Source organism: Bombus bifarius, unplaced genomic scaffold (assembly GCF_011952205.1).
Source record: "Bombus bifarius isolate JDL3187 unplaced genomic scaffold, Bbif_JDL3187 scf7180000007986, whole genome shotgun sequence".
NCBI classification, from domain to species: domain Eukaryota; kingdom Metazoa; phylum Arthropoda; class Insecta; order Hymenoptera; family Apidae; genus Bombus; species Bombus bifarius.
In genome coordinates, this window is record NW_022884368.1 from 97,168 (window position 1) to 109,424 (window position 12,257).

The 12,257-nt window shown below is 28.7% G+C and overlaps 4 protein-coding genes across 5 annotated transcripts; 2 read left to right on the forward strand and 2 right to left on the reverse strand.

The window, feature by feature from the left end:
• Positions 1–11: 11 nt before the first annotated feature.
• On the forward strand, positions 12–4,524 carry LOC117205087 (alpha-mannosidase 2). The gene is made up of 7 exons (XM_033443167.1): positions 12–789; positions 868–2,222; positions 2,287–2,625; positions 2,721–3,029; positions 3,104–3,635; positions 3,705–3,857; positions 3,937–4,524. Exons 1-7 carry the CDS (start codon positions 661–663, stop codon positions 4,522–4,524), a joined length of 3,405 nt encoding a protein of 1,134 aa, XP_033299058.1. The 5' UTR covers positions 12–660.
• On the reverse strand, positions 4,317–6,291 carry LOC117205098 (N-alpha-acetyltransferase 40). 2 transcript variants are annotated; one of them, XM_033443182.1, is made up of 5 exons: positions 6,096–6,291; positions 5,521–5,903; positions 5,277–5,435; positions 4,604–4,662; positions 4,317–4,519 (listed from the first exon to the last, which is right to left on the reverse strand). In XM_033443182.1, exons 1-5 carry the CDS (start codon positions 6,099–6,101, stop codon positions 4,506–4,508), a joined length of 621 nt encoding a protein of 206 aa, XP_033299073.1. In that variant the 5' UTR covers positions 6,102–6,291; the 3' UTR covers positions 4,317–4,505. The 2 variants fall into 2 exon arrangements, with proteins under 2 accessions (XP_033299073.1, XP_033299072.1); XM_033443181.1 differs by having other exon boundaries at positions 4,317–4,662.
• A 40-nt stretch (positions 6,292–6,331) lies between these two features.
• On the forward strand, positions 6,332–8,213 carry LOC117205094 (3'-5' ssDNA/RNA exonuclease TatD). The gene is made up of 2 exons (XM_033443176.1): positions 6,332–6,759; positions 7,031–8,213. The coding sequence occupies exon 2, from the start codon at positions 7,054–7,056 to the stop codon at positions 7,987–7,989; it is 936 nt and encodes a 311-aa protein (XP_033299067.1). The 5' UTR covers positions 6,332–6,759; positions 7,031–7,053; the 3' UTR covers positions 7,990–8,213.
• Positions 8,214–9,379: 1,166 nt separating this feature from the next.
• On the reverse strand, positions 9,380–12,058 carry LOC117205093. Its single transcript, XM_033443175.1, has 6 exons — positions 11,699–12,058; positions 11,469–11,595; positions 10,647–11,400; positions 9,935–10,575; positions 9,750–9,852; positions 9,380–9,677 (listed from the first exon to the last, which is right to left on the reverse strand). Exons 2-6 carry the CDS (start codon positions 11,557–11,559, stop codon positions 9,467–9,469), a joined length of 1,800 nt encoding a protein of 599 aa, XP_033299066.1. The 5' UTR covers positions 11,560–11,595; positions 11,699–12,058; the 3' UTR covers positions 9,380–9,466.
• Positions 12,059–12,257: the final 199 nt, after the last annotated feature.

A 12,257-nucleotide genomic window follows, 5' to 3' on the forward strand; every position in this document is an offset into this window, starting at 1 on the left:
AATATCTCATTTATAATTAAATAATTACCTTTTTTTATGCTTTTCCTACAAAAGAATATAAGAAAGTTAAATCAGAAATGATTGATAAACGATAAGTGGTAAAAGTACATTTAAGTATGCTTTGAATATGAAAAACTGAAACCAAAAGAAATTTAAATACACATCTACTGCTTATAGCTTATTAGCATACGTATAATGTAAACATATATTATCCTATATGTACTACATGTACTCTTTATACTTTATCTTAGGCCTTAAACCGTATATGGTCTAACCTTTTTTCATATGTGTATACTTGACTACATACAAACATATGGCGACGGCGGTAGTTGCAAGAGGTCACATACAGACCATGCAGTGTAATCTTGAAGAAATGTAATATTAATAATTAATGTAATGTCGATGTGTTATTTTATGTGAATGAACAGAATTTTATATTTCTTCAATTTTTTCTTTTTAAGTAAAGATATCTAGTTTCTTAATGAAATAAAATAAATATGTAATTTTTGAAATAAACATACATATAAGGTTAAGATCCAGTTTTTATACTAAAGAAAGTTACATTTCTTTTCGAAACCAGAAAGATTTAATCTTTAAATGTTATTGATAGCTTAGTTCATCTAAGAACAACGGTATATTTAAATAAATAAATGTGTCAAAATGAGGACTAGGAAAACATTAGCAATCATCAGTGCAGGCTTAATTCTTGCCTGCTGTGTTATGATATATTTAATAATGGATTTAACACTTTTTCCACCTGGACAAGGGTCTAAACTTTCTGTTAATGATGTAAGTTATTCAATAAATATCTATAGATTATAATTTATATATAATAAACAAAAATAACTTATTGTTTTATATTCTTAGAATCAATGGCTACACTTTGAGAATAGATTAGCAAAGTTAGAAAAAGATTTCAATAAGCATCATGAAGTTATGAATGCTTTAAGGGAAGTGGCTGAAGCAAAACATTTTGTACCTATAGACCATTCTATAAATCGTCCTGATCAACCTATGTCATCTAGTTCTTCCCATTTAGGAAAAGTACTTAAATGCAATTTTAACATACAAAAAATTCCTGAAGTTGATATTCAAATGTTAGAGATATATAGGCAATTAGAGTTTGATAATGTGGATGGTGGAGTTTGGAAACAAGGATGGGATATCACATATGATGAGAAACAATGGCATCCAAATAGAAAGCTGAAAGTATTTGTTGTTCCACATTCTCATAATGATCCTGGTTGGCTTAGTACCTTTGAGAAATACTATGCATTTCAAACACAAAATATATTAAATAATATGGTAACAAAATTGGCAGAAGACAGAAGACGTAAATTTATTTGGGCAGAGATATCATTCTTTCAACTTTGGTGGGAAAGTCAGTCTAAGATAACTCATAATTTAGTTAAACGTTTGATTCATGATGGTCAATTAGAAATTGTATCAGGAGGTTGGGTTATGCCAGATGAATCTGTTTCTCATTGGACGTCTCAGCTTACACAACTTACAGAGGGTCATCAATGGTTAAAATATAATTTAGATTATATACCAAATTCAGGTTGGGCTATTGATCCATTTGGTCTTTCTCCAACTATGCCATATCTGTTGAAAAAGGCAGGATTGGAAAATGTATTGATACAAAGAGTTCATTATTCAGTTAAAAAAAGATTAGCTAAACGAAAACAATTAGAATTTCGTTGGAGACAATTATGGGATAATGATGGATCGACAGAAATCTTTACACATATAATGCCATTTTATAGTTATGATGTGCCACACACTTGTGGCCCAGATCCAAAAATATGTTGTCAATTTGACTTTTATAGACTGCAAAATTTTGGACTAAGTTGTCCATGGAAAATAGCTCCAAGAGCCATAACTAAATCAAATATTGCAGAAAGAGCTGCTCTCTTACTGGATCAGTACCGTAAAAAATCTCAGCTTTTCAAAACTGATGTGGTATTAGTACCATTAGGAGATGATTTTAGGTATACTCATTTTACTGAGTGGGATGCTCAGTTTAATAATTATCAAAAACTTTTTGATTATATGAATCAAAACTCACAAATGAACGTTCAAATTAAATTTGGAACGTTAAGCGACTACTTTGATGCGATCAGGGAAAAACACACTTTAAACGAATTTCCTACTTTATCTGGCGATTTCTTCACATATTCCGACAGAGATGATCATTATTGGAGCGGATATTATACATCAAGGTACACTCAAATTAAAATTAATCATAATAAACTATCAACAACATGTTTATTAAATACATTTTAGGCCTTTTCACAAACGATTAGATCGTGTATTATTGAGTTTACTAAGGGCATCGGAAATATTAACTACTACAGCTTGGACTAAAGGTAATGACAATTTAGTGGAAGGTACTCTTGCACAACGTTTAAGTAAGGCAAGAATGTGGCATTCTTTGTTTCAACATCATGATGGTATTACTGGAACTGCCAGAGATGAAGTTGTTATAGATTATGCTAAGAAGATGATAATGGCCTTGAATAATTCTGCGCATGTATTACAACAATCAGTGGTTCATTTATTAAAAACTCCACAGGAATCTTCTGTTAATGTAGATGCTGTATATATTTCACTTGATGAATCTAGGTTTGAGAAAAATTTATGAATATTTTATGAAAAATAATAATTTTTAAAAATAAATAAAATAATAATTGTAAAAAACTCATGTTTTAATGCTTTAGATTGCGCCATACCAGTGTAGGAGACAAACATGTCCTAATATTAAGGGAGGAAAATCCTTTAAAAAAAGTTATTCTTTATAATTCTATTCCAAGACAAAGAACGAAAGTACAGACATTGGTCGTATCCACTCCGTTTGTTAAAGTTACTGATCGTATGGGTCAACCAGTACAATGTCAAATTTCTCCAATTTGGATTGGACCAGCTGCATTAACTGTTGCTAGATATGAGTTATCATTCTTGGTTACTGTACCTGGATTTGGTATTACAACATACGTAATTCACGCTTTGTCGAAATCATCGTTTCCACCGTACGTAATTTCATTTTTTAAATTATTAAATATTTATTTTTACAATTCAACTTTTTACTATTTATTATATGCAGGGAAGTGCATGTTGCGAACATAACTGTTTTTAATACAGATATAAACCTCCCAAAAATACCAGGTTTTAATCAAATTCAAGTAATACCAAATGCACAAGAATTTTCAATTACACAACGACCAGAATTATCTGCATCTTTTGGAAAGTCAGGTCTTCTGAAAGCTTTAAGAGTCACTAACATAACAGTACCTGTTCATTTAGAATTTGTTAAATATGGTACCAGAGGTTCTGGTAAAGATAAAAGTGGAGCTTATTTATTCTTACCTGATAAAGCAGAACCAGATTTAGTATATATGGACAATAAATGTATTATACACTTAATAACTGGACCCATTGTATCTAAAGTATTTGTAGAATTTGCACATGTACGTCATACTTGTATATTATACAACTCTCCTGGTACTGATGGACTTGGTTTACGTGTTCATAATGAAATTAACATATCAGAAACGCAAAATTATGAACTTGCTATGAGACTAAGTACAGATATAGCTTCAGGAGACCAATTCTATACAGATCTAAATGGCCTTAATGTAAGTAAAAATATCTAAAATATTCCATCATCACTAGTAAATATGTTTAAGAGAATGATTATTATTTAGATGATTAAGCGTCAAAGATTTCCAAAGCTTCCTACACAAGGAAACTATTACCCAATGGCGTCAAGTACATACATAGAAGATAAGAAGCTTCGACTAACAGTTGTAACAGCACAACCATTAGGTGTAAGTTCTATGGCACCTGGGCAAATTGAAGTATGTATCTAATATATCGTTCACTCGTGTAAGAATATATAATATATACACACTGTACATATATAATATTTTTATACAGATTATGCAGGATAGACGATTACTTCAAGATGATAATAGAGGACTTGGACAAGGTATAACTGATAACTTGTTAACAAATCATATATTCACGTTTGTTCTCGAAAAAAAGAAGTCTTTTTGTATATCTTCGACACCACCAACAAATCACCCATCAGGTGTACTCTCATTATATGGCCATTTAGCATCAGAAGAACTATTACACCCTATAATTGCCATGCATCCACATAATTCTTTACCTTTTAATTTAAATGCGTATTTCTCGCCACTTCGTTACGATTTTCCTGCGGATCTAAGCGTTGTTAACTTTCGAGTATTTCCTATCCCAGAAGGAGCTGGTAAAGGTATTGGAATGGTTTTACATCAAGCAGCTTTAGACATGTGTTGGAATGATAATTCTTATTTGCGTTATTTTAATGTTTCCGAATCCGTAGAAGTTGATTTAACAAAATTTCTTAATTATATAGATGATTGGGTTATTAGTAAAGCTCCGCTTACATTCCATAATGTAGGACCATCGTTGAAATCGCCTATTGTTAATTTATGTCCACACCAAATATTACCAATCTTATTTCACAAGACACAATCTTAAACGTAGAATTTAATGATCACTTAGACTCATTAAAAAGAATTAAGATTTCTGCTCATTGTTCCACTATCAACGGCCTTACTCAAAATGATATAATCCAATTGATCAGATGCTGGTGGACTGGTTTTATCCATCTTGTAGCTGTAACAATATCAGTTGGAAAAAATGATTTACAATTACAATTTAGTGGATACCGTTATTTTTATATGCTTTTAATTCCATATTGTTATGAAATTTTTCATGCATACAAGAACTATAACTTGTATAAGGCACATATATAAATCCTCTTTTACATAAGATACTTTTTCTTACTGTGATCTACTTTTTATCAAGAAAGATATTAATTATGATATTCAACAGAAAAAGATATAAAATATTTTTTGTAATTTTGTTCATTACCATAGATATTTAATTGATATTATTATTGATTATCATTATTATTATTATTATTATTATTCATATTGTTATAAATATGAATACAAAAATACAGAAACATATTCTTGCAGTTATACTGAAAAATAAAATGTGGGTTTTTATAAGATATTACATCTCCATGCTAGTCGTACTATTACTTTAGAAAATGTAATTTTATACATCTGTATGTATGTATGTACATTCTAAGTATTAAAAATTCTGTAATAAAGTTAAAGGTGTAAAAATCTATTTTCCTTATATTAATTTTCTGTTGTATAGTTATTAGTTTTTATATCCCAATAAAATTATATCTATATATTTATAAATTATATCTTACTTACCCAAGGGAATAGAAAAATTGCATCGCTGATGGGTTAAGTTTAAGTACAGTCAGAACTACTTTACGCATCTTGTTTTTTGATGCCATAGCTTCAAGAGCAGACATCATAAAATGGCCAAGTCCTTTTCGTCGTACTGTGGATTCCAACTGCATTTCATAACTGAAAAACAATTATAAAAAAAAAATTATAAAATAAAACTTGTCATCTTCTATAAATTATAAATGTATGTATAAGATCTACATACCAATACAGTACTTCTTCCCGATAATCTATATCAAAACGAAAATGAGAAAACCCAACAAATTTCTCATTGGAAGTTGCTACTAAATACCAAGCTGTTGGCTCTGTTAATTGTTTTTGTTTGGCGACTGAATCCCAACCCCAATCACTTTGTTCATACAGAGATTTCATATTACGTTCCATAATATCAAAAATCCAAAGAATACATTTAGGTTGTGCATCTATGGCTTTCATGCAAGAGAGTTCAATAGTTTGATTATCCTTTGTCATATATTTATGAAAGAAATTTAAGGGCTCTAAGGGATTTTTCACAGAGTTTGCTTTATCAACTAAGCTTTTAGCAATAGCTTCTTTTTCAGCCAGAAGTTGACGTCTTGTTTTCCTTTTCTGTAAAAAAAAATAACCTAATAAATAATTGTGTATAAATGTCGTATATAATGTTTTTAAGATAAAAACAAAATTGAAAGTAAAATAGATATTATATTGAGTATTATTATGATAGATTAATACTCCAATAATAAATTATTTTACTACTTTACATCGTTAAACAATAATAAAAATGTTTCATAAGATAGTTACCTTCATGATAATTATATTTCCCGCGTATATTGAGTAATATGATTTTAGGCTATATTCTTTCTTGTAACAATTATGATATGAAATTAACCAATTCAGTTTATATAAGGTGAAAGTATTGAAATTATTCTATAATTTCAATGTACTATATAAATAATATGTCATTTATATAAATAGTAAATCTTACGGGAATTTAACGGGAATTGATGTTTTTACTTTTTTATAAAAAGTTAAATATATTGTATTTAATAAGTATTATATATATAATAAAATGAATTATAGAACAGTCTCTTGGGAAGATCGACACATATAGTGCTTTGTTACAGTAACAGCTTGTACGATTCGACAGCACCAAAAGCCTATGTGTTTGATTAAATCAACTTATTGAAAGAATTGGTTGTGTGGTATAGCGTGCAAGACAACATTGTGTATCATTATATGATCAAGTGCCGTGCATGTGTAATGCTTTTGTATTAGTTCCAAAAAATATTTAGCAAGAAGAAAGCACTACGAATTTATTGATAAAATATCTTTATATGTATACATATATATAGTTATATATCTCAAATGATCATATACATCATTTATAAAAATACGGATTTTGACATCTCAGATTAATTGAAAGCAGTTTTATCTGGTTGGCAACAAATGCATATTGTATCTTGTTGTTAGTATCTAAAAAAATATCTATATTATAATATTTAGTATAAATTCATGATTATATATTTCATTTATTTCTCAAATTACTATGGTTAAGTAATTTAATCATCTATCATATATACATTGTTTTCTTTGTATCATTATTTCAATAATAACTAAATGTAATAAAATTTGATAAATATTGTCACTTTTTTTAATTCTTTATGTTTATACTGATATATTTTTCACAATGAACAATATATATTTCCAATAATTATTATTATTATTTTTTATTTCAGATATTGCAGTTGAATATTGAGGAATGGCTGAAAATACTACTGCATCAAATGCAGAGGAAAAAGCTATTTCCTCAGCTATGACACAATGTTATGAGAATTATATCATAGTTGATGTTGGTGCCAATCTTACTAATAAAAAATATAGCAGAGATTTAGATAGCGTAATTCAAAGAGCAAAGGATGCAGGGGTACAAAAGATTATGGTAACAGGTGCAAGTATTCGTTCTAGTAAAGAGGCACTAAGATTAACTAGGATATATCCTGGTACTCTTTATTCTACTGCTGGTGTGCACCCTCATGATGCAAAATCATGGGAAAATCCTGATACTTTGCAAGAACTTGAAAGCATAGCTAATAATCCCGAATGTGTAGCAGTAGGAGAATGTGGCTTAGATTATAGTCGTGATTTTTCTGATCCTGAAACACAACGTGCTGTATTTCATAAACAAGTAGAACTTGCATGTCAATTAACTAAGCCACTTGTAATACATGAAAGAGGTGCTCAGACAGATGTTCTAGAAGTTCTGAATCACTATAAAAATTGTTTACCACCAGTTTTAATCCATTCATTTATCGGAACTGCAAAGGAAGCACAAATTTATTTAGACCATGGTTTTTATCTAGGAATTACAGGATATTTATGCAAAGACAAATCTGATAGTGGAATAAGACAACTGTTGGAAAAAAGACTTGCACCTCTAGACAGAATATTAGTAGAAACGGATGCTCCATTCATGTATCCTAATACTAGAGCCAGCAAATTACCTATACATGTTAAAGATGCTCTAACTGAACGATCCATGACATTTCTTCATCGTTACTGTACTTTTCAACGTAATGAACCATGTGCCTTACCAGCAATAGTAGAAATGGTAGCAGCATTTATGCAAATTGCTCCAGAAGAGGTTGCCTTAGCTACTGCTTTCAATGCTTTGAAATTATTTGGTCTAAATCAGTGATATTAATAATTGTTTTTTATTCAGAAAATGGTGCTACTGGGTGCTATTTTACATTTTAATTATTCTGTTATCAATATATTGTCTATGTTTAAAAGCATTACTTGTGTGTTTATCAAAATATGTCTTTCATAATAACAATACCAACTTACATTTATATAACTTATTAACAATTATAGGAGAGAAACATGTCATGAAATACATTATTTATACATTAATAACTATTATCTTCGATATATATGTTACTTATATTTACATTATTCCTATGCAAAAATATTCATCTATACAAAAGTTCATCAATACATTAAAATTAGTAGTATATAAATTATTTGACTTATAATGCAAATTTTGTAGAAATATATTATGAAATATATGATTCTGAAATTATACATTTTAATTGTTGATGTTATAAATATTTTCATATAAATAAATTGTTACATAAATGAAGAGTTCATTGTAAATATTTCTTTAAACTTTTGGAAAGTCCTAGTTTTAATAATATTAACATCTTTGAATAGGTCATTTGAATATTTCCACTTTTATTGATGATAGAAAAAAATATGTCACATCAAACTTGTATGGTGTTGAGAGACACATAATTTGATGTAAATAGTTCTTTGATAGGTAGACCCATAAAGGTCATATGAAGGTCAAATTCGTTTTTTTTAGTGGAACTATATGCTTTTTTATGTGCCATCTAACAGAGTGTTTTAAGACGCGCACTATAATTTGAGGTCATTAAAGATCAATTACAAGAGAAAATAATTTATTTCATGTAATGGTGATTTTTTACTGTACCAGTACACTGCTAGTTTAAATGTTAAAAATAGTGATCTTGACCATCGATGCTCATGTTAATACATTTTTTTTCTGGTTATTGATATTTGCTGCTTTTACTGCTGTACATTTGCTGCTTTAAGTTTCCCCATAAATAAAAATTCACGATTAATCCGGCCGTGATTGATTTCTCGCAACGCTTTAGACGCATCAATAGTCAAGGTCACCACTTTAAGTATCTAAAGTAACAGTGTACAGGTATATTAATAAATTACCATTACATAAAGTAAATTATTCAACCGTTCTCATAAAGTAAATTATTGTCTCATGCAATTGATTTTAGATGACTGTGATTTTGTCTGGTCATTGTATGCATCTTAAAACACTCTACTGGATGGCACGTAAAAAAGACATTATTCCATTCAAAAAAACTACTTATCAAAGATCTACCATGCAAGTTTGGTCAGACATACTTTTTTCTATCATCAATAACGGCCGAGATATTCAAGCAGCCTGTTTTAAGTGCCTCACCCTGTGTATTAAAATATGTTAAATATATTATTAAAACAAATATATTTATCTTAATCTTATAACAAAAATACCATAATACATGGAGTATGAAAAATGATTTTGTTTCTTATTTTTACAATTTTTTATATTTATTAAATTATATTTATTTTTATAAACAATTTATGAACTACTATCATTTTGAATTGTACTGTTTCAATTGTATGGCTTTCTGAAGATGTAACACTTTTTCTTTATCAGAGAACTTCTCCCAGAGGTATGGATTTATAACAAAGGAGTGGAAACCTGGTAATGTTTCTATTATTTTTAATTGTATCTTCACTGTAGATAATAAATTTCCTTTATTAATAGAATATGCCTCTATTGGGAAAGCGAAAAAGAGAATTCTGTAAATCAAAATAAACATTATTTTTGGATTAATGGAATAATTATTAAACTACTTCAAAATTATTTCTTACTTGCTACATTCTGTTAGCGATGCTAGTTCTTCAACAAATGTAATATTATCATAATTATTAGTATTTATAAAAGAGCCATCCGGTTGTATGACAACGACGTAATCTAAAATAATAAAAATCAAAGATTTGAAGCTGCAAATCGTTGCTGTTAATGTTTGGTTATGATTATTCACAAATATGTTTACCAACAAATTCGCCGAATTTTGTTCTTAAACCACTTTTTATGTATTCAGTACCTCCAACAGCTTCTTTTAGACTATCTATTAAATAAGGTATTTCACTACTGTCACGTTCAATTTTAATCTCATTTAATTTGCTTTCATCTGGCACAAACCCATTATATTCAGGATAAAGCTGTTTTACACACCAATATAATTTTAACACAGATAATGTAATATCTTTTACAGAAAGAAATGAATTTTTTTCACAGAAAGAATTATATAATATGAAAGACTTTTCTATTAATTCCGGACAATAAAAATTTAGTGAAAGTAAATGGAAAGCAGTAGACACTGTGTTAGATACTGAACAATCTATAGTGATAATAAGATTCTGCAATTTTCTGCCTATAGTTTCCCAATTATGTGGTATATAATCAGCAATAATATAGCCTTTGATAAATGTATGTATATCGATAGAATATCTTTCTAAAATATTTGGATTTTTAAGACATTTTTCCACTAAACAATTTAACAAAGGAATATTACAAAAGCGTATGTCATTTAAATGCTGTAAGATGATTAATTTTTGTTGGAAAGTAGTATTGCTAATTAACACAGTAGAACATAATTTATCTATTAATGCTTCGTTATAGAACTTCTTTTCTCTAGAAAAAAAAAATTACAAATAATATAAATATTTGTATGATATAAGTAATTTTAATTATATAACACTTACGAATTTAGAACTTTTTTAGAAATGCAATGAAGTAAATGCTCGATTTCATTGAAATTTAATCTATTACAATTAATCAATATTATATGTTGTACATAAGGCAGAAGTCGTGTAGAAGGTAGACACAACTTTGGTAAACTATATATTGCATTAAAAACTGGCATTACATTGTCTAAATTTATTCTGTTTTTATTTTTCTGTAAAACTCGGAGAATATGCCTTTTTACAGTTAAATTATTTATCATAGAACAGAAGTTAAGGGCTTGAAACAAATTGGTACTATCTGAATTAAGTTCAATTTGAGCTTGCTGTTTAAAAGCATAAGGTAATGCACGAAGTAAAGATTCAGACAGAAATGATTTTTCCATATCGTATAACATACTATATAGAATCATTATCTGTCCAACTGTGAAATCATTCAAGAAAACACGTATCATTTGAAGCAATGTTTGAATTAATACACTGTTAGCTGGAACATTAAAAAATAGTAAACACCGTAAAATGTTTATAGTATCATATCTGCTTAAAGATCTAACATCTTTGAGTATCACTTTACAAATATTTCCAAATCCTTTGGAATTTGTGAAGTCCGTCTGATCTAATTTTATATTTCTATTGAACTTTTGATATAAAATATTTATAGTTTTAACAGCAGTTTTTGCATCCATGTTTTTAATATTTTCTTCAATATATTTCATAGTGTTTTCATTGTCCAAAATCTCATTATTTGTTATTAAATTTTTAACAATTGAAACATCTATAAAAAATATAATATGTATACATGATATATAAAGATTGTAAAAAGAGGGCTAGAAACTTCATTACCGTAGCTTGATATTGTACTAAAATTTGATAAAGTAGTCCATTTATGTATTATCATTGAATCTTTCACTAATGTTCTACTAATCTTATTCATTGTATATACTCTTTTTATTTATTACAAGAAAATCACCTAAAAATATTAACCATTAATTTAAAGTACCGTAGAAACATACAAGTGTAGCATAAATCATATAATCTGAAGCACGATCATATAAACATGTCGCGACACTTGCCAGGAAAATTTTCTCGGAGATTGAGTTGTGTCTAGTCCACGATCATATGAAAAAATCTCAACATTCATTAAGGAAAATCGTTTAAAAATCAAGTTGTGTCTAGTTATGAAAAATCAACATGAAAGGTCAACATTCTTCAAAGGTTCGCATTCTTGCGAGACGGACAGTATCTGTAATTGTATGTTATTTGTCTAAGCATTCTAGCATGTCATGCATGCGTAAAATGAGAACCTCCTTGTCTTATATGTTGATTTTTCACGATTCAATTTTTGAACGGTTTTCGCTAGCAAGTGTTGATGCTTGTTTACATGATCATGATTCAGCCTCGTACAAACTAACTTTCGGTGAAATTCAGTCCAATGCTCATCTGTACGGATCACAGTCATATAATGTTTATTTAATATAAATTATATAATATAATGTCATATAATGTTTATTTATATGATTGGTGCGGACCAATCAGATGATGAATAGGAGCAATATGGCGTCAAAGTAACATGTAAAATGCCTTAAAAATGCTCAGTTTGACAACTTAATCATAACCTTTGGATTATTGGAG